At 44.4% G+C, this 24,122-nt stretch overlaps 1 protein-coding gene across 7 annotated transcripts in view; it reads left to right on the top strand.

Moving 5' to 3' along the window:
- The window catches only part of LOC105485653 (aprataxin), a 99,734-nt gene that overhangs the window by 11,035 nt on the left and 64,577 nt on the right, over positions 1-24,122 (top strand). The window contains exons 1-4 of one of the 7 annotated variants that reach the window (XM_071077900.1): positions 8,804-8,911; positions 21,623-21,759; positions 23,380-23,430; positions 23,667-23,965. In XM_071077900.1, the coding sequence (XP_070934001.1) occupies positions 8,838-8,911; positions 21,623-21,759; positions 23,380-23,430; positions 23,667-23,965 (561 nt within the window). In that variant the 5' untranslated portion in view covers positions 8,804-8,837. Of the gene's footprint in view, positions 1-8,803; positions 8,963-21,598; positions 21,760-23,379; positions 23,431-23,666; positions 23,966-24,122 lie in introns of those variants that run through there. The other 6 variants (XM_071077904.1, XM_071077902.1, XM_011747986.2 and 3 more) reach the window with 6 other exon arrangements.

Here is a 24,122-nt window from a genome sequence, read left to right as displayed (position 1 = left end):
ATGGGATTTGGGTATCTGTGTGGGCTCCTATAGCCATGTCTCTCCCACTTGACTAGTAAGAGGAGCTGGTCTGACAGTGCCAAGAGCCCAGGCCCTCCTGTGCTGGGAACTACTGTTGCCTGTCTGTGATTGTGAGATTGAGGGCCCAGATACTATAAGGTTCTTATGGTTTGGAGATGGTGCAGAAGGCAGCCCCATCAGTCTTTAAAGTAGCCAGAGAAGTTTCTAAGTTTCAACCCAAGATTCTTGACTGAGTGGGTTTAAGAAATTGAAAGAAAGGCCCTGTGGTTGGGCAAATAGGCAAGGAGAGAGTGGTAGATGAGATTAGAGAGATGGACAAGAACTTCTGTAAAACTGACCAAACAAGGGAGTTTATTCTTAATTTGAGCATTGGTAAAAGATTTAAGCAGGGGAGTGACATGACCAGGTTTGTTAGTGTTTTGAAAAATATTTTTTCCCTTCTTATTTTTTTTTTTTTAGACACAGGGTATCGCCCTGTTGCCTGGGCTGGAGGGCTGGAGTGGCATAATCATGGCTTACTGCAGTCTTGGACTTCTGGGCTCAAGCAGTCCTCTTTCCTCAGTCTCCCAAGTAGCCAGGATCACAGGCACATACCACCGTGCCTGGCTAAGTTATTTATTTATTTTTTTATAGAGACGGGGTCTCACTTTGTTGCCCAGCCTGGTCTCAAACTTCTGGTCTCAAGCAGTCTTCCTGCCTCGGCCTCCTAAAGTGCTGGGATTATAGGTGTGTGAAATAGTTTTTTTAGTTGCAGTGTGATTGGATTGGAGGGGGCAAGAGTGAATTAGGGAGAAAAGAAAGAATAACATTCCAGAGAGAATAGCATGAACATCAAGGAACTCAATATACTGATGTATTGAGGTGGGGGAAGGGTAAAAAGTTCAATATTGCTGGTACAAGACTGGGACTAAAGAGGTGGTGGAAGGCAAAGCAGGGTAAGTTAGAAGGCATTCCTGTGCCTTTCTTCTTAATGTTTATGAGAAGTTTTAGGATAGACCACTATAAGATCTGTGATTTACACAGATCAGCATTGCTGAATTGAAATAAAATTTTCACACAAACCACCAATGATATGAATGTCAGTGCTTGGGATTATAGTAATCATCTCCTAAACTCTTAAAAATTAGATCCTTGAAAGAGTTAAGAGTTAGATTCAAGAAATCAGCACATAGTGGGAGAAGTTAACCAGTCCTAAAAGCGGGAGTTGAAAAGAATAGAGTGTAAATTATAGTTGGAAGATTGTAAAGTGAATTTACAGGGTGTAGTTTATGGATACATCATCACGTTTACACTGTAATGTATAGAACAGAACTGCTCAACTGGTGTCCCAATTACAGGTATGATTACCAAGAATTTGAAAAGATTATCATTAAAAAATCTTAATCAGGCCTATGCGGTGGCTCACGCCACTTTGGGAGGTAGAGGTGGGTATGTCACCTGAGGTCAGAAGTTCGATACCAGCCTTACCAACATGGCAAAACCCTGTCTCTACTAAAAATACAAAAATTAGCTGGGCATGGTGGCACATGCCTGTAATCCCAGCTACGGGGGAGGCTGAGGCAGGAGAATTGCTTGAACCAGGGAGGTGGAGGTTGCAGTGAGCCAAGATTGTGCCACTGTACTCCAGCCTGGGTGACAGAGTGAGACTCCATCTTAAAAAAAAAAAAAAAAAAAAAAAAAACTTAATCAGAAGCTGTGTGTGGTGGTTCACACCTGTAATTCCAGCACTTTGGGAGGCCGAGGCTGGAGGACTCCTTGAGGCCAAGAGTTTGAGACCAGCCTGGGTAACATAGTGAGACTCTGTCTCTAATTAAAAAAAAAAACTCTTAGAAATTGTATAGCTATTTTATCATGAAACCTTAATGTCATAAAGGTTATATTTACAGAAATATGCTCAATTTCCTCATGAAAAAAATCTAAAAATATTCTACTTGGATATGTAGCCAAAATCAACATTATGTTCCCCAATACTTTGTTTTTTATTTATATTATTATATATAATTATAAAGAAAACATAAGGAAAGTTTTTTCACCAAGCTCCTTGTAGGCCTCCCCTCAGATTTACCCCCATGTGTTCTGCAAATATTAGAATTTTATCTTTGTGCCATGACATAATGAAATTGGGAAGCAGTAGGAGGTTAACTTACCTATATGAAATGATATCATTAGAAAATAGGAGGAGTGCATTAGGTTGGATTCCCCCAGAGCAGACACTGTCACAAGGATTTGGAATGCTAGTACTTTGGAGATGATCCCAAGAATTACCAGTAGGGGAGTGAAGAAGTGATTCAGGGATGGGAAGGAAACCAGAAGAAGACGGGTTGATAGGCAGGGTACCCCTCTGGGCAGCCTGGGCTCAGTCTTGCTGGGGAGCGTTGGGGAGACAGTGTGGTACACACATTAAAGTTGTTTTACCCTAGGGGTGAGAAAACATGTTTACCTACTTTTTTTTTTTTTAAAACATCATTTTCATTACTCTCAGTAGCATAAATCCCCCACTTTAGACCTGTATATGGTCAGAGAAGGCAATATCGCAGTTCTTGCAGTAAGAAGATTTTGGACATACGAAACATGCAACTAAATTTATGTTTCACTGGATTTTCATTCTATCACCACTAAATAACTTTTATGATTTGGCATCAGACCTAGGACTGCCTACAGAAAAGAGTATGTTTTGTCTTGTCCAGCTGATGCTGCCCCCAAATCTCCCTTGAGTCAGTGAACTTCTGTCCCTTCGTTCAGGCTGCCAGTGTCCTTTGCACTGCATCAGTAAACTGCTAACCGCTTTCCACTTTTCTGCTTTTGCCATCCCCACTAGTCCATTCTTGCTCACAGCAGCCACAATGACCTTCATAAAATGAACATCAAATATGTCACTTCCTAACTAACTCTTTAGGGGTTTTTCATTGAATGATGAATCCACATACAGTTCTTAAATGGTTTACTATTGTCCTTGCTCAGGCCTCCTTATCTTTCTTTCACTAACTCCATTGGATTTTCACCTCCACTGGACTTCTAGCAGCCCTAAAAAAATAATCTAAAAACCCTGCTATTGGGCCTTTGTACATGCTCTTTCCTCAGTTTGGATCACAGACCTAGAATATGCTTCCATCAAGTCTTTTTTTTTTTTGAGACGGAGTCTTGCTCTGTCCCCCAGGCTCGAGTGCAGTGGCGCGATCTGGGCTCACGGCAAGCTCCGCCTCCCAGGTTCCCGCCATTCTCCTGCCTCAGTCTGCCGAGTAGCTGGGACTACAGGCGCCCACCACGTTGCCCGGCTAGTTTTTTTGTATTTTTTAGTAGAGTCGGGGTTTCCCCGTGTTAGGCAGGATGGTCTCGATCTTCTGACCTCGTGATCCGCCCATCTCGGCCTCCCAAAGTGCTGGGATTACAGGTTTGAGCCACCACGCCCGGCCATCAAGTCTTGATGTGTTTGTTTCCTTTCTGTCTTTCTGGACTCAGTTTAATTGTCCTTTCCTCAGATAGGCCTTTCTTTTTTTCTTTTTTTTTTTTTTTTGAGATGGAGTCTTGCTTTGTTGCCCAGGCTGGAGTGCAGTGGCACCATCTAGGCTCACTTCAAGCTCCGCCTCCTGGTTCATGTCATTCTCCTGCCTCAGCCTCCCAAGTAGCTGGGACTACAAGCGCCCGCCACTACGCCCGGCTAGTTTTATTGTATTTTTAGTAGAGATGGGGTTTCGCCATGTTAGCCAGGATGATCTTCTTGATCTCCTGACCATGTGTTCTGCCCGCCTCGGCCTCCCAAAGTGCTGGGATTACAGGTGTGAGCCACCGCACCCGGCCAGATAGGTCTTTCTTGATACCCTCACAACCCTCTCCCTCCCTGCTGTTTTCTGGAGAACTCTGACTAATACAACTTTCCCAAAATGCCAAACAAAATGAGGTGTCCCAGCTATACTCGCTCAGAATTTCATATTTTTCCTTCTGAGCAAGTCTCTGGACCAGGCAACCACAGCCTCTGGCTTCACCTGCTTTTCCCTTAGACCAGGTAGGTACTTCTGCCTCCAACTGCTTTTCCCTTAGAACAGAAGTCTCAAAATCTTAAAGAAAGAAGGGCTGTCTGGGGGGCCAGACAGGTTATATAAGTGAGTGGGTGGGGACAGTGGCAAACTGGAGAGCACATGGCAGCTATTCACAATTCTAGCTGTTTGTTGTTGGACTTGGCTAGATTTATGGATTTTTTTCCCCCAAGATATCAGGAATCTTGATTTTTAAAAAAATTTCTATTAAAAGTTTTTTGTAGAGACAGGGTCTTGCTATGTTGGCTGGGCTGATCTTGGACTCCTTGCCTCAATCTATCCTCCTGACTCATTTTCCCAAATGCTGGGATTACAGGCATAAGCCACTGAGCCCAGCCAGAATCTGGGTTTTTATATGAGATCTCATTTCTAACCATTGGAGTTAAAACAAACAAACAACAAAACCCTAGGCAGAGTAGCCAAAGACAATCCTCAAAAAAAAAAAACAGCAAAAAAAAAATAAATAAAGTTCTTATACTTCCTGATTTCAAAAGGTATTACAAAGCTATAGTAATCAAAACAGTGCAGTACTAGCATAAAGACAGACATACAGACTGATGGAATACAATAGAAATCCCAGAAATAAATCCTTGCATAAATGACTAAATGATATTCAATAAGTATGTCAATACCATTCAGTGAGGAAAGGGCAGTCTTTTCAACAAATGGTATTGCTAAAATCTAGGTATCCACGTGCAAAAAATTGAAGTTGGAGCTTTACCTTACATAGTACAGAAAATTAACTCAAGGCCAGGTACACTGGCTCACACCTGTAATGCCAGCACTTTGGGAGGCTGAGGCAGGAGGACTGCTTGAGCCCAGGAGTTCAAGATCAGCCTGGGCAACATAGCAAAACCTCTGTCTCTATAAAAAAAAAAAAAAATTAGCCAGGCTTGGTGGGACATGCCTATAGTCCCAGCTACTTGGGAGGCTGAAGTGGGAGGATTGTTTGAGTCTGGGTGGTCAAGGCTGCAATAAGCTGTGATTGCATCACTGCACTCCAGCCTGGGCGACAGAGCAAGACTGTCTCACAAAAACAAAAACAAAAAATCCACACCTCAAAAATGGATCAAAGACCTAAACATAATACCTAAAACTATAAAACTCTTAGAAGAAAACAGGGGAAAAGCTTTATGACAGATTTGGCAATGTTTTCTTGGATATAACATCAAAAGACAGGCAGCAAAAGTAAAAATAGGTAAATTGAAGTACTTCAAAATTAAGTTTTGTGCATCCAGGGATACAGCCAGCAAGCAGAGTGAAAAGCACCCTATGAAATGGGAATCTTATATTTGATCAGAGGTCAGTATCCAGAATACATAAAGAACTCCTACAACAGGGCCGGGCGCGATGGCTCAAGCCTGTAATCCCAGCACTTTGGGAGGCCGAGATGGGCGGATCACGAGGTCAGGAGATTGAGACCAGCCTGGCTAACACGGCGAAACCCCATCTCTACTAAAAAATACAAAAAACTAGCCGGGCGAGCTGGCAGGCCCTGTAGTCCCAGCTACTCGGGAGGCCGAGGCAGGAGAATGGCGTAAACCCGGGAGGCGGAGCTTGCAGTGAGCTGAGATCCGGCCACTGCACTCTAGCCTGGGCGACAGAGCGAGACTCCGTCTCAAAAAAAAAAAAAAAAAAAAAAAAAAAATTTCAATGGCTTTAGGGGTACAAATGGTTTTTGGTTTCATGGATGAATTGTATAATGGTGAAGTCTGAAATTTTAGTGTACCTATCACCCGAATAGTAGTTACACTCAATATGTAGTTTTTTTATTTTTTTATTTTTTATTTTTTGAGACGGAGTCTCGCTCTGTCGCCCAGGCTGGAGTGCAGTGGCCGGATCTCAGCTCACTGCAAGCTCTGCCTCCCGGGTTCACGCCATTCTCCTGCCTCAGCCTCCCGAGTAGTTGGGACTACAGGCGCCCGCCACCTCGCCCGGCTAGTTTTTTGTATTTTTTAGTAGAGACGGGGTTTCACCGTGTTAGGCAGGATGGTCTTGATCTCCTGACCTCGTGATCCACCCGTCTCGGCCTCCCAAAGTGCTGGGATTACAGGCTTGAGCCACCGCGCCCAGCCTAATATGTAGTTTTTAAAAATCTCTCACCTTCCTCCCATTCTCCCCGCTTCTGAATCTCCAATGTCCATTATACCACTCTGTATGCCTTTATATACCCAAAGCTTCACTGCCAATTATAAGTGAGAACGTGTGGTATTTTGTTTTCCATTCCTGAGTTATTTCACTTAGAAAAATGGCCTCCAGTTCCATTCAAGTTGCTGCAAAAGACATTATTTCATTCTTCTTTATGGCTGAGTAGTATTCCATAGTGTATATGTACCACATTTTCTTTATGCACTCATCAGTTGATGGGCACTTAGGTTGGTTCCATGTCTTTGCAATTGCAAATTGTGAAAACAGGATCTCGAAGAGATATTTATACACTCATGTTCATAGCAGCATTATTCACAATAGCCAAATGGTGGAATATCCACAGATGGATGAATGGATAAAGTATGGTGTGTACATGCAATGGAGTGTTATTCAGCTTTAAAAAGGAACTTTTTACACATGATACAATGTGAATGAAACTTGAGAACATTATATTAAGTGAAATAAGCCAGTCACAAAAGGGCAAATACTGTCTGATTTTACTTATATGAGGTACCTAGAGTGGTCAGACTCATGAAAACTGTAAGTAAAATGGTGGTTGCCAGGTGTTGGGGGAGGAAAAATAGGGAGCTATTTAATTGATACGGAGTTTTTTTTTTTCTTTTTTTTTGAGACAGAGTGTTGCTCTATCGCCCAGGCTGGAGTGCAGTGGAGTTATCTCGGCTCACTGCAACCTCCACCTCCCGGGTTCAAACAATTCTCCTGCCTCAGCCTCCCGAGTAGCTGGGACTACAGACGAGTTCCGCTACGCCAGGCTAGTCTCGAATTCCTGACCTCAGGTAATCCGCCTGCCTTGGCCTCCCAAAGTGCTGTAATTACAGGCATGAACCACTGTGCCTGGCCAAGTTTCAGTTTTTCAAGATGAAAAAGTTCTGGTGATTAGTTGCATGTCAATATGAAGTTCCTGATAGTCTTAACTGCCTGCCATACATTTAGCTATGCATTGTGCTGCGTGATCTTGCTTTTCTGGCCACTAATACACTATAGACAATGGACTAGGCCTAACAAGCAGGACATGGAAACTCTGCCCAATTTTGCACATTATATAGTGAATAATGTAATTAGAATGATCCAGTTCAACTTTTGGATGCAGGACACACAAAGGCAGGTCAAAGAAGCACTCTTAACTGAGAGGGATGCTTAATTCTGAGGGAACAACAAAACTGGTCATGTCACCAGAGTTGCCTCTTTTTATCTTAAGCAGTTGTGAACAACATTCCTCAGCTGTAAGGCCTGTGTGGCTGCTGAGATGCTGCTTGTGTTTTCCCACTTATTCATATGACCCTAATATAAACCTGCATCTTCTCTGCTAACAAAAGCAAGCCTGTCTTCTGTGTTTCTTGGAACATCCTCCCACCTTCTGTCTTGAAAGCTCTAATAGCTCCATCATACTGTTAAGTCTCTGCTTTTCCATGGAAGGAAACAATACTCCACCTTGATAAAGAATGTGACTCCGTAAGTCTCAATTTTGTTAAAGAAAAAAAAATTCAGTGATACTTGCTGAAGCATGGTAAGGAGGACTTTATTCAGGAACTTCATGATAGGTATATAGAGCTCACTGCAACAGGGTTTTTCAGTGGAAGAGAGATTGGGCTCAACTCCGAACAGCAGCATGGGCAATTGGGAATTTATGGCCAAGGAGCTGTGTAGGGGTCAGTGGATGGAAAATTACTAAGAGGAAACATCAGGAGTAAAGGAGATTCTGGCTAAATAGACCTAATAGGATTCTTGCTGGAGACAGGCCAACGTAATCAGACATCACCTGGGGGATGGTGGCGACTAAGGAACCTGATCAGATATTGAGAATAACCACATAAGGCGGGGTGGTGGTGGTGGTTCTTGCTAAACTGACTTAGCCAGGGTCTGTGCTAAAACTGGATTTTACAGGGAAGTGCACAGATGGGCCTAGCAGAAAATTCAGAAACGTAATTCAACCAAAGAATCTTTGCCAGTGTGTTGTATTTGAGAAAAATTATAAACTATACTTTTACCAACGAGATAGGGATTGTTCCTTCTGCTAAAATGCCTTTGAATAATTGCAATATGATTCTTAGGGAACGTTCTGGAATTGCTGTAAAAAATCAGTACACGCATCTTATCCCTGCATCCTGCTTTTTTTTCCTCCGGATTGCCCCTCAGTTCATTTAGTGTAGACAGCACTACAAAAATCTTAGCGGGTTTCCCCATTCTGTGCAGGTTCTCCATTCTTTCCTCCCTGCACAAGGGAGAAAGCGGACTATAGTTTAAAAAGCAAGTGGCAGTGCTACAGCAGGTTGTCTGCAGCAGTAGAGATGGCCTTAAAGGTTGTGAACATCTCCTTATGGAGTATCGAGAAGCTGCACAGCCACCTAGAAACGTCCACAGAGGGACTGGGTCTGAAATGTCACCCAATTCAGAGACTGTGAGGCAGTGACAGGCGAGTGGCCCTCAGGTAGAGCGATGGTGAGAGAGCTGGTTCCTACAGGCATAACTGCCACGATCCTCACTTGGACGACGGCCCAGGGAGAACCCAATTGGGGCGGACGCTTTTTGATCTGGGAACTGGGCAAGATTCTTTCAGCCAATCCGTTAGAGAGGTGCTGCTGACATCACTGGCCGCGCTCCAGTCGACTTCTGATGTCATCCCGCAGCGCCGGAAGCGGCGAGGCACAGATGAGTAACGTGAATTTGTCCGGGTCCGACGTCTGGAGGTAAGGCGGTGGTCAGCCTATCTTCTCTGCTGGCTGGGCTCAGTTCCGCGGGTGAGCGTTAGGCCGAGGCTGCTCCTACCCTTGAGTGATGTGCCTTGAATGACGCTGCTTTTATTCGCTGCTCTCGCAGCTGCTTTCTCTGTCCTCCCGTCCTACTCCCTTGGGCTGTTTCAGCGGGCGCTCCTGTTGGTCTTCGACCCACTTTGTGTTTGTTCACGTGTGCTTCCGACACCTGTACGTACCTTGCTCACAACACCAGCAGAAAAAATATTAGAGAGTAGGCCCTGGCCAACCAAGGAGGCGGCCCAGTTTGTCGGGAAGGACAGCGTTTCCGCTAGAAATGCTTCGTGAAAGGCACTTGAGGGACCTTAGCAGCATCCTCAACAGGCCTTGTAGGAATGCCAGAAGAAGCAATCCTTGGCCGGGCTCGGTGGCTCATGCCTGTAATCCCAGCACTTTGGGAGGCCGAGGCGGGCGGATCACCGGAGGTCGGGAGTTCGAGACCAGCCTGACCGACATGGAGAATCCCCGTCTCTACTAAAAATACAAAATTAGCCAGGTGTGATGACGCATGCCTGTAATCCCAGCTACTCGGGAGGGCAAGACAGGAGGCTCTCTTGAACCCGGGAGGCGGAGGTTGCAGTGAGCCGAGATCGCGCTGTTGCACTTCAGCCTGGGCATGCCAAGAGCGAAACTCCGTCTCAAAAAAAAAAAAAAAAAAGCCTTTCCCCATACATACCAGTGATAGTGGCTCAACATAGCAGGGATGAAATTTCTATTTGGAATACTGTGGTCTAGGTTTGGAACTTTTTGGGATTGTTCATATGCGAGACAATACAGATTTGTGCTCGTTCTTCTTATACAGTTATTGCTTTTCTTTCTGTCTTGTCTTGTCTTCTCTTGTCTTTTTGAGACAGAGTCTCACTCTGTTACCCAGGCTGGAGTTCAACGGCACGATCTCGGCTCACTGCAACCTCCGCCTCCCGGGTTCAAGTGATTCTCCTGTCTCAGCCTCCCAAGTAGCTGGGATTACAGGCGTGTGCCATGACGCCTGGCTAATTTTTTGTATTTTTAGTAGAGATGGGGTTTCACCACAGTTATTGCTTTCAGATGATCTTTTTATATGTCCACAGCTCCTGCTTGCCCTACCTTCACTATTAACAACAGCAATAATAGTGTTGAATGCTTTTTATCAGACACTGAGCTTTACATACTTTGTCCTTTAGCTCTTGTGACAATCCCATGGTGCAGAGCAATTGTTAATACCCCTTGACACTTGAGGGAATGAAGACTTGGAGAGGTTAAATAACTTGCCCCAAGTCACACAGCGAGTAGGTGGTAGAACCAATATTTGAATTCAAGCAATCCGACTTCAGAGGCCTTGATCTTCGCCACTGTTCTATATTGTTTTTCTTCGACTGTCCGTTAAGTTCCCAGACACCTACTCTTTGTTACCTTTTATTTTATGGAGAAAATTAGGGTCATGAGACGTGCTTTCCCTCACATTTCTGCCTCTGCTTTCCTTTTTAAAGTCATCAAGATTTATACCCTTTACTTTTCCTTTTGTCTCAGAGGATGAATTGTCTTTCTAATCAAAGCAATTTCTTTGTATTTGCTTCTGATATTTTATGCTGTCACTTATGATACCTTGTTTTCATTTGTCATTTCTGTCTTCCAGTCATGTATAAACAAGGCCAGGTTTCTCAGATCTCTGACAATTCCCCCTGCCGAAGAAAGAAAAAGTCCTTGGTGATCCATTTTAACTTTAGCTGTCATCCAATAACTTTCTTTCCCTTTATATCTAAACTGTTTTAATGAGTATTCTAAACTCTGCCTCCATTTCCTCACCTTTTGTTTCCTTCTGTATCTAGCTCTCAGACCCATCATTCCCCTGAAATTTCACCCCAAGGTCACCAGTGACTGATTATCAAACCAGGTAGACATTTTCCAATTATTGCTGGATCTCTTTGCTGCTTTTGGAACTTGGTCATCCCTCTTACTCCCTTCTTCTTTGCTTTACATGTCAGTGCTCTCAGATGATTTATTCAACAAGTATTGATTGGGATACAGAGATGAACAAGGCAGATAAAGTGTTTTCTCTTAAGGAATTTACATTCTAGCTGTTCTTCATGTGCCTTTCTTACCAGTCATTTCTGCTATGGGTAGTCATTTTCCTCCTTCCCTAAATGTTGGGTGTTTCTGTTGTTTGTTACTTTGGCATATGAGCAATGAAAAACCGTTATTTTCATTCTGTACACATTGCCTGAGTGAACCCATCAGCTGGCTTGGTTTTAACAACTTCCTACGTGCTCCCAAATTGAAGTTGTCAGCTTAGACCTCTCTGAGCTTTACCCTCACCTCTGACTATCCTGCTGGACATCTCTGCCTGCAAGTCCCACAGACACTTCAAATTCAGATGACTGAAACTGAACTCAGCGTCTTTCCTGGACTTAACTCTTACCACATTCATCACTAAGTCCTGATAGTTTTAGCCGCTAAACATCTCTCAAATCTATGCAGTCTTCTCCATCTCTACTGTTGTCCTTTTATCTGCAATATCATGGCCTTCTAACTGATTTCCCTGCTTCTAGGCCTATTCCCCCATATCTGTTCTCCACAGTACTCCCCTCCACTCCCAGATGGTCTTTGGAAACAAGTCTGCATCAAATTCCCGGTTAATCTTTAAAGATCTGTCCATGCATTCATCCATTCTTTTCTCTAATTCATTCAGCAAACATTCATTGTCTCTTGGCTTGCAAAATCCATTGAAAGTTCTCAAGTTTGAGCTTCTCAGCCAGGGCTCTGCCTCATCTGAACCCTGCCTGTGTCTCCAGCCTCTTCTCTGCCTCATGCTTTAGGTTCCTGCTCACTGAATGGCATCTTCATGGGTACTGTGCTATTTCTTCTTTGTGTATTTGCCCTTGTTCTCTTTGCTTGGAATCTTCTCCCTGTTTCCTTTCTCCACCTCCTCCTCCTCACCTAATTAGGTTGCTCCTTTTCACCTAATTAACCCAGTTTATAAATGGGACTCATTTATAAAGTTTAGGTCCACCTCGTCCAGGAAATTTTTTCCTGACACCTCCTTCTTCCCAGTCTCGGTTGGGTACTCCAGCATTATGCTTCCACCCTTTGTACAGAGCAATCATCATATTTACCACATCTACTATTAATATAATTGTTTCTGTGTTTCTCTCCTCTACAAGATTTAGTGTTTTATAGATGAGGTCTTGGTGTGTTGCCCAAGCTGGACTTGAACCCCTAGGCTCAAGTAATCCTTCTACCTCAGTCTCCCAAGTAGCAGGGACTAAAGGTACGTGCTGCCATGCCTGGCTAAGACTGAGTTTTTTGAAGGCTGGGCTCATATATTATCTCTTTATTCCCAGCACTAGAATGGCACAAGGTACACAGGAGTGTAGTAATTTTGACTGAATGATCAAATGAGTGAAGCCAAAAGTTATTATGCAGTGGTTAAGAATCCATTCTTTGGAATTCAAATCGTAGCTCTGGCACATATTGGCTATGTTACTTGAACATGTTACTTATCTTCTCATCCTTAATTTTCTCTTCTTAGAATGGAGTTGTGAGTATTAAAATGAGACCATGTAAGTAAGACATTTAGCATAGTGCCTAGCACATAGTATGCACTTGATAAAGGTATGCTGAAAACCAGGGAATCCTGAAGTAAAGGCCAGGCCTAGCCTAGGACAGTGATCTCCAGAAACCCCCCTCATTGTTTTGTGAATGCGTAGACAGTGATGCAGTCTGTTAGCAGGGAGATTATAATCTTGTTTGGAAAGTAGAATTACATCCACATTAAACATTCAGAGAACTGTGAGGGTAGTTTGTCCACATTCAATAATAAGATGTAGCGAAGAGAAGACAGCTCAGTGAAGGCCTTAGGGAGGAGGTGAGGCTTGAAAGTTAAATAGGATTTGGATTTTAGGAGAAAGAAATACCAGGAGACCATATTAAGAATGACTTAGGCCGGGCGTGGCTCCTACCTGTAATCCCTGCAGTTTGGGAGGTCAAGACAGGAGGATCGCTTGAGGCCAGGAGTTTTAGACCAGTATAGGCAACATGGTGAGACCCCATCTCCATAAAAAATAAAATAAATTAGCAAGGCATGGTGGTGTGTGTCTGTAGTCCCAGCTACTCAGGAGGCTGAGGCTGGAGGACCACTTTAGCCCAAGGAAGTTGAGGCTGCAGTGAGCTGTGATGATGCCCTGCACCCAGCCTGGGCAACAGAATGAGACCCTGTCTCAGAAAAAAAAAAAAAAAGTGATTTATTTGGGAGACGCTGTTCAGTATATTATACCTGAAGGGTATACATACAGGCATACCTCGGAGACATGGGTTTGGTTCTAGACAACTTCAATAAAGTGAGTCACATGAATGTTTTGGTTTCTTAGTGCATATAAAAGTTACGTTTATACTATACTGTAGTCTGTTAAGTGTGCAATAGCATTATGGCTGAACAATGTACATACCTTAATTAAAAATACTTTGCTAAGAAATGTATCAGTCACCGGAGCCTTCAGTGAGTTGTGATCTTTTTGCTGATGTTGGGCGGGACTTGCCTTGATGTTGGTGGCCGCTGACTGATCAGGGTCACGGTTACTGAAGGTTTGGATGTCTGTGGCAATTTCTTAAAATAAGACAATAAAGTTTGCCGCGTCGATTGATTTTCACAAAAGTTTTTCTGTAGTAAGTGATGCTGTTTGATGACTTTTTTTTTCTTTTTGTCTCATTTATTTTTTGAGCCCAGTTTATGGATTTTTATAGCATTTTACCCACAGTGTAACTTCTTTCAAAAATTGGAATCAGTCCTCTTAAACCCTGCCGCTACTTTATCAGCTAAGTTTATGTCCTGTGTTGACATTTCTTTTTTTTTTTTTTTTTTTTTGAGAAGGAGTCTCACTCCGTCACCCAGGCTGGAGTGCAATGGTATGGTCTCAGCTCACTGCAACCTCTGCCTCCCGGGTTCAAGCGATTCTCCTACCTCAGCCTCCTGAGTACTGGGACTACGGGTGCCTGCCACCACACCTGGCTGATTTTTGTGTTTTTAGTAGAGATGGGGTTTCACTATGTTGGCCAGGCTGGTCTTGAACTCCTGACCTTGTGATCTGCCTGCCTCGGCCTCCCAAAGTGCTAGAATTACAGGTGTGAGCCCCCAACCTCTTTTTTTTTTTTTTTTTTTCTGGAGAGACAGAGTCTCTTTCTGTCATCCAGGCTGGAGTGCAGTGGCACGATCTCGGCTCATGGCAACCTCTGCCTCCTGGGTTCAAGAGATTCTCGTGCCTCAGTCTCCTGAGTAGGTGAGATTACAGGTGCGTGCCACCACACCTGGCTAATTTTTGTATTGTTAGTAGAGACAGGGTTTCATCATGTTGGCGAGGCTGGTCTTGAACTCCTGACCTCAAGTGATCTGCCTGCCTCGGCCTCCCAGAGTGCTGGGATTACAGGCATGAGCCACAACACCCAGCCCTTTGTTGACGTTTCAGTAATGTTCACTATGTCTTCACCAGGAATATAATTCATCTTAAGAAACCGTTATCTTTGCACATCCATAAGCAGCAGCTCCTCATCCATTAAAGTATTATCATGAGATTGCAGCATTTCAGTCACATCTTCAGGCTCTACTTACAATTTTAGTTCTCTTTATTTCTGCTACATTGGGAGTGACTTCCTCCATTGACGTCTTGAACCCCTCAAAGTCATCCGTAAGGGTTGGAATCAACTTCTTCCAAATGCCTGTTTATGTTAATATTTTGACCTCCTCCCATAAATTGCAGATGTTCTTAAGGGCATCTAGAATGGTTGAATCCTTTTCAGAAGGTTTTCAATTTACTTTGCCCAGGCCCATCAGAAGAATGTGTTTCTTAATTAATATGCCCTTAAGAAATGTATTTCTTAATTAATAACACTTGAAAGTCAGAATTACTTCTTGATTCATGGGCGGCAGAATGGATGTTGTTTTATCAGGCACTAAGGCAATATTTATCTCCCTGTATAATATATCTCCATCAGGGATCTTGGGTGCATTGTCAATGAGCAGTAATATTTTGAAAGGAATCTTTTTTTTTTTTTTTTTTTTTTTTTTTTTTTGAGACGGAGTCTCGCTCTGTGGCCCAGGCTGGAGTGCAGTGGCCGGATCTCAGCTCACTGCAAGCTCCGCCTCCCGGGTTCACGCCATTCTCCTGCCTCAGCCTCCCGAGTAGCTGGGACTACAGGCGCCCGCCACCTTGCCCGGCTAGTTTTTTTTTTGTATTTTTGTAGTAGAGACGGGGTTTCACCGTGTTAGCCAGGATGGTCTCGATCTCCTGACCTCGTGATCCGCCTGTCTCGGCCTCCCAAAGTGCTGGGATTACAGGCTTGAGCCACCGCACCCGGCCAGGAATCTTTTTTTTATGAGCAGTAGTTCTTAACAGAGATCTTAAAATATTCAGTCAGTCATGCTGTAAACACATGTGCTGTCATCCAGGCTTTGTTGTTCCATTTATAGAGCACAGGCAGAGTGGACTGAGTATAATTCTTAAGGGCCTTAGGATTTCTGAAATGGTAAATGAGCACTGGCTTCAGTTTAAAGTCTCCAGCTGCATTAGTTCCTAACAAGACAGCCTGTCCTTGAAGCTTTGAAGTCAGGCATTGACTTCTCTCTACCTTTGAAAGTCCTAGATGGCATTTTCTTCCAGTAGCATCAAAGATCACTGATCACAGATCATTGTAACAGATATAATAATAATGAAAAAGTTTGAAATATTGTGAGAATTACTAAAATGTGACAGAGACATGAAGTGAACACATGCTGTTGGGAAAATGGCACCGAAAGACTTGCTTGACACAGATTTGCCAGACTGTCAATTTGTAAAAAAGTGCATCATCTTTGAAATGTGATAGAGCAGAGCACAAAGAATGTATGCCAGTATGTATGTGTTTCTTGGGGAAAAGAGGAGAGAGAGGGATGGGCAAGTGGGACTAGTTCTGTGAAGAGGAATGGGAGGTAAAATACGTAACCACTGTGGAGTTACAGTATGAAGAGCTTAACTTCAGGCCTGAGGGACTTGAGATGGATCAGGGCAGGGAAAGTTTCCAGGACTGTGGTGGATATTATGGTAGCCTCCAGCCACATGGAGTTATTTAAGTATTAAGTAAAAAATGTAGTTCCTCTGTTGTCCTAGCTACATGTTAGATGCTCGATTGTCACATGGTGTGTAATTTATTGGACAGCTCAGGTTTAAAACATTTCCATCATTGCAGAAAATTCTATTGGACAACACTATTTGAGGTTACCTGATTTCTGGCCTTGTGTGTTCTATCAGATCACTTGAGTTCTTTAAGGAATAATCAGAATTTCTTTCTGACGAATCCCCTCAACTCTAGAATGAAAGATATAGAGCCGGGCTGGGCGCGGTGGCTCACACCTGTAATCCCAGCACTTTGGGAGTCCGAGGCGGGCGGATCCCCTGACATCAGGAGTTCGAGACCAGCCTGGCCAACATGGTGAAACCCCGTCTCTATTAAAAATACAAAAAGCCGGCGCGGTGGCTCAAGCCTGTAATCCCAGCACTTTGGGAGGCCAAGGCGGGCGGATCACGAGGTCACGAGATCGAGACCATCCTGGCTCACACGGTGAAACCCCATCTCTACTAAAAATACAAAAAATTAGCCAGGCGTGGTTGCAGGTGCCTGTAGTCCCAGCTACTCGGGAGGCTGAGACAGGAGAATGGCCTGAACCTGGGAGGCGGAGCTTGCAGTGAGCCGAGAGCCGGCCACTGCACTCCAGCCTGGGTGACAGCGAGACTCCGTCTCAAAAAAAAAAAAAAAAAAAAAAAAATACAAAAAGTAGCCACGTGTGTTAGTGCACGCCTGTAATCCCAGCTGCTCAGGAGGCTGAGGCAGGAGAATCGCTTGAACCCATGAAGTGGAGTTTGCAGTGAGCCGAGACTGCCCCATTGCATTCCAGCCTGGGCAACAGCAAAACTCCATCTCAAAAAAAAAAAAAAAAGAAGAAGATATAGAGTTGAAAAATAGATAATTGGGATTTATCCACCTAGATGTGAGAATGGATAGGATTGCCCAAAGAGTGGAACACAGCATTCCATCATAAGAAGAGCCATAGAAGGAAGGGAGAGAGAAGGCAGGAAGGAAAACCGGGATAATTATTACTCTCATGCAGAGTAAATAGCATTTGATAATTCACTTGTAAATATTTATTGTATGCCCGCTGTATGCCAAGTGTTAGATTAGGTGCTAGGGGTATATTGATAAGCAAAAATGGGCATGACCACTGTTACAGAGTTTTCAGTTTATGGAGTTTTACAGGAGGGACTGGGTTGAAGATTCAGGAACGCCCATCCTCCTGCACTTGGCGATATTGTAAAACACTCCATTCCTAGAAGTTGGAATTGGAGGCTGAAACGGGTGAAGTTATTATTTAAGGTTAGTTACATAACCATTGTGCAGTCACTGCTTCAGCTTCTCAGGAAGTAGTAAAAAGAAACACCAGCCGGGCGCGGTGGCTCACGCCTGTAATCCCAGCACTTTGGGAGGACGAGGCAGGCGGATCACAAGGTCAGGAGATCGAGACCACGGTGAAACCCCGTCTCTATTAAAAAATACAAAAAATTAGCCGGGCGCGGTGGCGGGCGCCAGTAGTCCCAGCTACTCAGGAGGCTGAGGCAGGAGAATGGCGTGAACCCGGGAGGCGGAGCTTGCAGTGAGCCGAGATCGCGCCACTGCACTCCAGCCTGGGCGATAGAGGGAGACTCCGTCTCAAAAAAAAAAAAAAAAAAAAAAAAAAAAAAAAAAACACCATAACTTGAGAACTTTGGGGGAATAAAGTATCTGTATTGATGGAGGGCAGGAAGGGTAGTTCCTATTATCCTGCGTCTGTCAGCCATACTCTCTGCTGCCCACTGGATTCCTCTCTGTCCCTGCTCTCAAAATCTGTTCTCTTCTGGCTTCTCTTATTGTCAGTGTAAGTAGTCAGTCACCACATATTTCCCAATGCCTGGTGAAGACATACCTCACTTCTCAGTCTGTTACCTGCTCGTTCTTCAGTTTCCAGCAAGTGCAAACAGATGCCCCTTGGAACGCACAGCATTTGAAAGTGGGACCTGCCCATAGCACCATCATCATTTGAGGCTCCAGGTTTAGGATTTTAGATTTATAGCTGCATCAATTCCTTCACAGAGACTTGCTGAATTGTCTTTTTGACCTCTCTGGCCCACGTTATATTAGCAGCCTCTTCACTAATCTCTGACTCTAGATTTCTCCATGGTAGACTGCCTACACACAGCTGTTAAGTGTTCTTTGGATGCTGTTGTTTTACTGTGAAGCTCAAAACCTGGCAGCTGTCTCCTCTTGGTGATGTTAAATGTGAACTTTTCAGCCTAGTATTCTTTCGACACCTCTGTCTTTTTTTGTGACTCTCCGAGGCAGCTCCTGTGGTTCGGTCAACTAGATCTGCTTTTACCCTGACCTATGGCTTGCCATTGGTGAAATCTGTGCTGCCACTTGTGCTTTTTAAAATGGAATGGCCCCGTCCACTCCATTTCTTCTTTATCAGTCCCCTTGGCTCCTAGCCGTCTCTAACTGGGAGGTTTCTGGAAGCCTGTACTGGCTAATACAGGACTTTTTACCTCCTTAGTGCTCATATACTCGCACTAAAATCTTATTCATTTGAATTTGCATCTCCTCAGCTGTCATTTGCTCACTTTGCCTTGCATTGTCTTGTGTTTGCAGATGGAAATAAAACTGATTTTTGAAAATCAGATTCCTTTTTTCTTTGCTTATGGACATGAAACTTGTGCAGAAGGCATAAGTGCTGCCTTGAGTGTAGGCAGGTTTCCAGGAGAGGCATGTTAGAGGCTTGAGGACTGATAAGAGTCTGGAGTCTAGAGAGGCATCCTCTCTCTGCCCATAATTCCCTGTTTCACCTCATTGGGTGATCTCATCTTCTCTCTTTGCCTCAGCCTCTGTGACATGTTGATGCCTCTCAAATATATGCATTTAGTCCATTCCCCTCTCCTGAGCTTCATACCCATATATCACAGCTTGAGTCTTGGATCTTCCACAGGCAACTTAAACTAATTACATTTCAATATGAAATTGGTCCTTCTTTCTTCACCTTCCTTTTTATCTCCAAATTATGTCTCCTTGTGTATTTTTCATTTTGGTTAATGGGCATCTTCCAAATTAGAAGTCTTTGGTCAGTGTCTCTCTCTTTTTTTTTTTTCCCCCTTGAGATGCAGTCTTGCTGTATTGCCCAGGCTGGAGTACAATGGTGTGATCTCGGCTCACTGCAACCTCCGCCTCCTGGGTTCCAGCGATTCTTCTGCCTCAGCCTCCCGGGTAGGTGGGACTACAGGCACCTGCCACCACGCCCAGCTAATTTTTGTATTTTTAGTAGAGACAGGGTTTTATCATGTTGGCTAGGCTGGTCACAAACTCTTGACCTCGTGATCTGCCCACCTTGGCCTCCCAAAGTGCTGGGATTACAGGCCTGAGACACTGCATCTGGCCTTATTCCTTTGTCATTCCCCAAATGTCATCAGTAATTAAGTATGTCTTCCAGATTTCTCCTGGCTCTTCTTGCTCTCCATCCCCTTTGCTTCGGCCATTGTTGAGGCCTCATCTCTCTTTTTTTTTTTTTTTTTTGAGACGGAGTCTCACGCTGTTGCCTAGGCTGGAGTGCAGTGGCGCGATCTCGGCTCACTGCAAGCTCCGCCTCCCGGGTTCCCGCCATTCTCCTGCCTCAGCCTCCTGAGTAGCTGGGACTACAGGCGCCCGCCACCGCGCCCGGCTAATTTTTTGTATTTTTAGTAGAGACGGGGTTTCACTGTGGTCTCGATCCCCTGACCTTGTGATCCGCCCACCTCGGCCTCCCAAAGTGCTGGGATTACAGGCTTGAGCCACCGCGCCTGGCGAGGCCTCATCTCTCTTCTGAATTTCTTGTCTTTCTCTTTTACTAATAGTCCACAACAAGCCATAAGGGTTTTTTTTTGGTTGTTTTTTTTTTTGAGACGGAGTCTCACGCTGTTGCCCAGGCTGGAGTGCAGTGGCGCGATCTCGGCTCACTGCAAGCTCCGCCTCCCGGGTTCCCGCCATTCTCCTGCCTCAGCCTCCTGAGTAGCTGGGACTACAGGCGCCCGCCACCGCGCCCCGCTAATTTTTTATATTTTTAGTAGAAACGGGGTTTCACTGTGGTCTCGATCTCCTGACCTTGTGATCCGCCCGCCTCGGCCTCCCAAAGTGCTGGGATTACAGGCTTGAGCCACCGCGCCCGGCCAAGGGTTGTTTTTCAAAAGAACATCAACACTTCCATTGTTTGCAGGTTGTGTATTGCACAAAATTGCCACATTCACACTTTAGAAATTGTAGGTTTGCGGCTGGGTGTGGTGGCTCACGCCTGTAATCCCAGCACTTTGGGAGGCCGAGGCAGGCAGATCACCTGAGGCCGGGAGTTTGAGACCAGCCTAACCAACATGGAGAAACCCCATCTCTACTAAAAATATAAAATTAGCTGAGCGTGGTAACACATGCCCGTAATCCCAGCTACTCGGGAGGCTGAGGCAGGAGAATCCCTTGAACCCAGGAGGCAGAGGTTGCTGTGAGCCAAGATTGCGCCATTGTACTCCAGCCTGGGCAAGAGTGAAACTCCGTCTCAGAAAAAAAAAAAAAAAAGAAAGAAGTTGCAGATTTGCGTATTTATTATGACTGTCTTCTGGCAGATGGGAATAAAATATATTGTTCTAACATCAGTATGTTATGACAAGGAAGGAAAACCTATGACACATAAAGACACCTAAGCACTAGAGAACATCTTTTTTATGTCCTTAGTTCTCTGGCAGGCAAACCCCTTCTCATCCTTTAAAACCACACATTAATATCCCTTCCTCGTGAAGCCTTTTAAAATATTCTCCACAAGAGTCAGTCAGTCCTTTTACTCGGCTAATGCCATATTTGGTTACTCTCTTCTTGTAGTGTTTATCACATTATACTGTAAATATTGGTATATGATTCTATCTGTCCTACTGCACTCCGGGATCCTCAAGGACAGGACAATGTCCCTATTTTATTCATCCTTTGACTTTCAATATGTAGCCTAATGTCCAGCACATATCAATACATGTGTAATAGGCCAGGTGTGATGGCTCATGCTTATACTCCCAGCACTTTGGGAGGCCAAAGTGGGTGGATCACCTGAGGTCAGAAGTTTGAGACCAGCCTGGCCAACATGGTGAAACCCCATCTCCACTAAAAATATAAAAATTAGCCAGGTGTGGTGGCAGGTGCCTGTAATCCCAGCTACTCAGGAGGTCGAGGCAGGAGAATTGCTTGAACCTGGGAGGCAGAGGTTGCAGTGAGCCGAGATTGTGCCGCTGCATGCCAGCCCGGGGACAGAGCGAGACTCTGTCTCTAAATAAATAAATAAATAAATAAATGTGTAATAAATATTTGATTGCTTAGCATGATTCAGGCAGGGAGGTAAATACTTACTCACATTATCTCAGTTAATCTTCACAACAGCCTCCTGAGTCCTGTCATTGTCATGGTTTATAGGTGAGAAAATTGAGACTAGGGTGGTGAAGTCACTTGCCTCAAGATAAACAGCTGGTAAATCACATGCATGGTGGCACTGGGTGTGGTCCTGGAGGACTCGTGCTGGTGGATCTGTTTTTCTAGTGATTTTCTTGTTTTGTCCCTCAGACTGATGATGCGGGTGTGCTGGTTGGTGAGACAGGACAGCCGGCACCAGCGAATCAGACTTCCACATTTGGAAGCAGTTGTGATTGGGCGTGGCCCAGAGACCAAAATCACTGATAAGAAATGTTCTCGACAGCAAGGTAACTGGTCATAGAAATGTGGAGATTACTATGTTTGGTTATGTGGGATAGTGATAACCAAAGATGCATATTTTCTGGGTGCTCTTGATGGAAAATCTGTTGTCTGCCAAAAATACTGCTCAGGAACTGAGCTCTTTTAGCCAACACCAGGGCCCTATTTATTCCTGATTCTGCCCTCTCAGTGTGGTAATGTTCAAGGCAGGGTGGGTGAAGGTTGGGAGCTGGCAAGTTCATCCTGTTACCATGGGATGGTGGAATTGAGTCCTGCCCTTCTTTCCCTAGGGACATTGCTCAATGGGCAGCAAGATGTAAACTCTGGAGTCTACAGGTGAAACCATGTCTCTCTGAGAAGTAATGGGGTAGTGCCATCCTTTACATATTGCCTCACGCAGAGAGTAACATCTTTATGAGACAGTGGCATCTAGCACTTGTCTTAGGGTTTAATAACATGAAAGTCCTTGCCCTCAGAAAAAAATCCTTACCATGTATCTTGTTTTTTCCTGTAAACATGCACACTGCTGCCTGGAGTGTGACTCCCCACAGCAAGGTTTCCCAAGGGTTCTGAACTTAGAGATTTGGCATCTGCAGCACTGATTATGATCTTTTCTATATGAGTTAATCTAAGTGGAGGGATACAAAGCCATGCCTGAGCTGGGTAGGCCCAAGATGCAGAAGCAGCGGCTGCTTCTCTCTCTGTTCCCTTCCTCACAACAGCAACTGAAGGGGCATGTATGTGGCACCCTGTCCTCTCTGGGGAGCAGCTGTGGTGGTTCTTCTTTCCTCCCTCTTTCAACTCCAGATACCTTGTGCATTTATCAGAACAGGAATGCTTAATGTTACCACTTCTCACACATGCTCAGAATGTTCTGTCTCTGCAATCATCTTTCTAGAACATTCTTTTCCTTCCACCCAAAGCCACCTGAGTTTCTGTCTTCCAGGAATGTGTCTTTTACTGTTTTCTCTTTTAAAGTCATCTGATAGTTTTTGTTTTTCCAAAATAATATTGGAAGCCAGATTTAATCCTTGGTCAAGAGTTTGTGTGAGAAATGGGTCTTTTTTTTTCCTCCTGAGACAGGGTCTCACTCTGTTGCCCAGGCTGGAGTATAATGGTGCGATCTTGATTCACTGCAACCTCCGCCTTCTGGGGCTCAAGTGATTCTCCCACCTCAGTCTTCCAAGTAGCTGGGACTACAGGCACATGCCGCCACACCTGGCTAATTTTTGTATTTTTTTTGTAGAAACGGGGTTTTGCCACGCTGCCCAGGCTGGGAGAAATGGGTCTTCTTTTCTGGTGGCAGAGTCTGTGATCATGAGCAGGCCAGGGGTTCTGGAATAGGGAAACTTGTGGGGATTAATTGAAGCTGCCTCACAGGGATCTTGGCAATAGCTAAGGGAGTATGTATGCTGTTGGACATTTTATGGAAGGATTTAAACCTTTAGAAATTGATGGGATTTGGAGCTCCAGCCACCTGCATAACAGGTGATTGCTAATAGGCCTTTAAGGAAACATCTGTTCAGCTGCCTCCTGTAGTGAAGCTTCATTGTTTTCTTTCGGGAAAATAGGAGCAAGTGCCTGGTTCTTTGTTGCATTTGTGTTTAACTTTTTCCAATCTCTTTCAGTACAGTTGAAAGCAGAGTGTAACAAGGGATATGTCAAGGTAAAGCAGGTAGGTGTATTTATAACTTGGAATTTTATACTTGATGATTTTCTTATGCTGTTGACTTTAGAGTGTCTGTGCCAGCCAGTGAAGGCTTCTCTGTCATGTATGGAAGTGATGGAGTAATATAGGTGAACATTAGGCAAGGTGCTTGGCATATAGTAAGTGGTTAATGTAGCAGTGGCTATCTTACTGTAGGTGCTGTTGCTATTATTATAATTATTTTCTGATTGTTTATCCCATAGGTAGGAGTCAATCCCACCAGCATTGACTCAGTCGTAATTGGGAAGGACCAAGAGGTGAAGCTGCAGCCTGGCCAGGTTCTCCACATGGTGAATGAACTTTATCCATATATTGTAGAGTTTGAGGAAGAGGCAAAGAACCCTGGCCTGGAAACACACAGGAAGAGAAAGAGATCAGGTGACAGTGATTCTATAGAAAGGGATGCTGCTCACGAAGCTGAGCCTGGGACAGGGCTGGAACCTGGGAGCAACCATAACCAATGCTCCGTGCCTCCAAAGAAGGGAAAAGATGCACCTATGAAAAAGGTGAGGGTAGTGTGATTGGTAGATGATGTGGAGAAGAAATGAAATATAATGACTGCTTAATTGTTTGGTACACTGTAAAGTTCAGAAATGTGTGAGGGGTTGTTAACCATGATGAAAGAGTCACTTGTTTGTGGCATGAAAATCATTTAGATGAATG

Source organism: Macaca nemestrina, chromosome 14 (assembly GCF_043159975.1).
Source record: "Macaca nemestrina isolate mMacNem1 chromosome 14, mMacNem.hap1, whole genome shotgun sequence".
Classification (NCBI taxonomy): Eukaryota; Metazoa; Chordata; class Mammalia; order Primates; family Cercopithecidae; genus Macaca; species Macaca nemestrina.
This window is presented reverse-complemented; position numbering and strand designations above follow the sequence as displayed.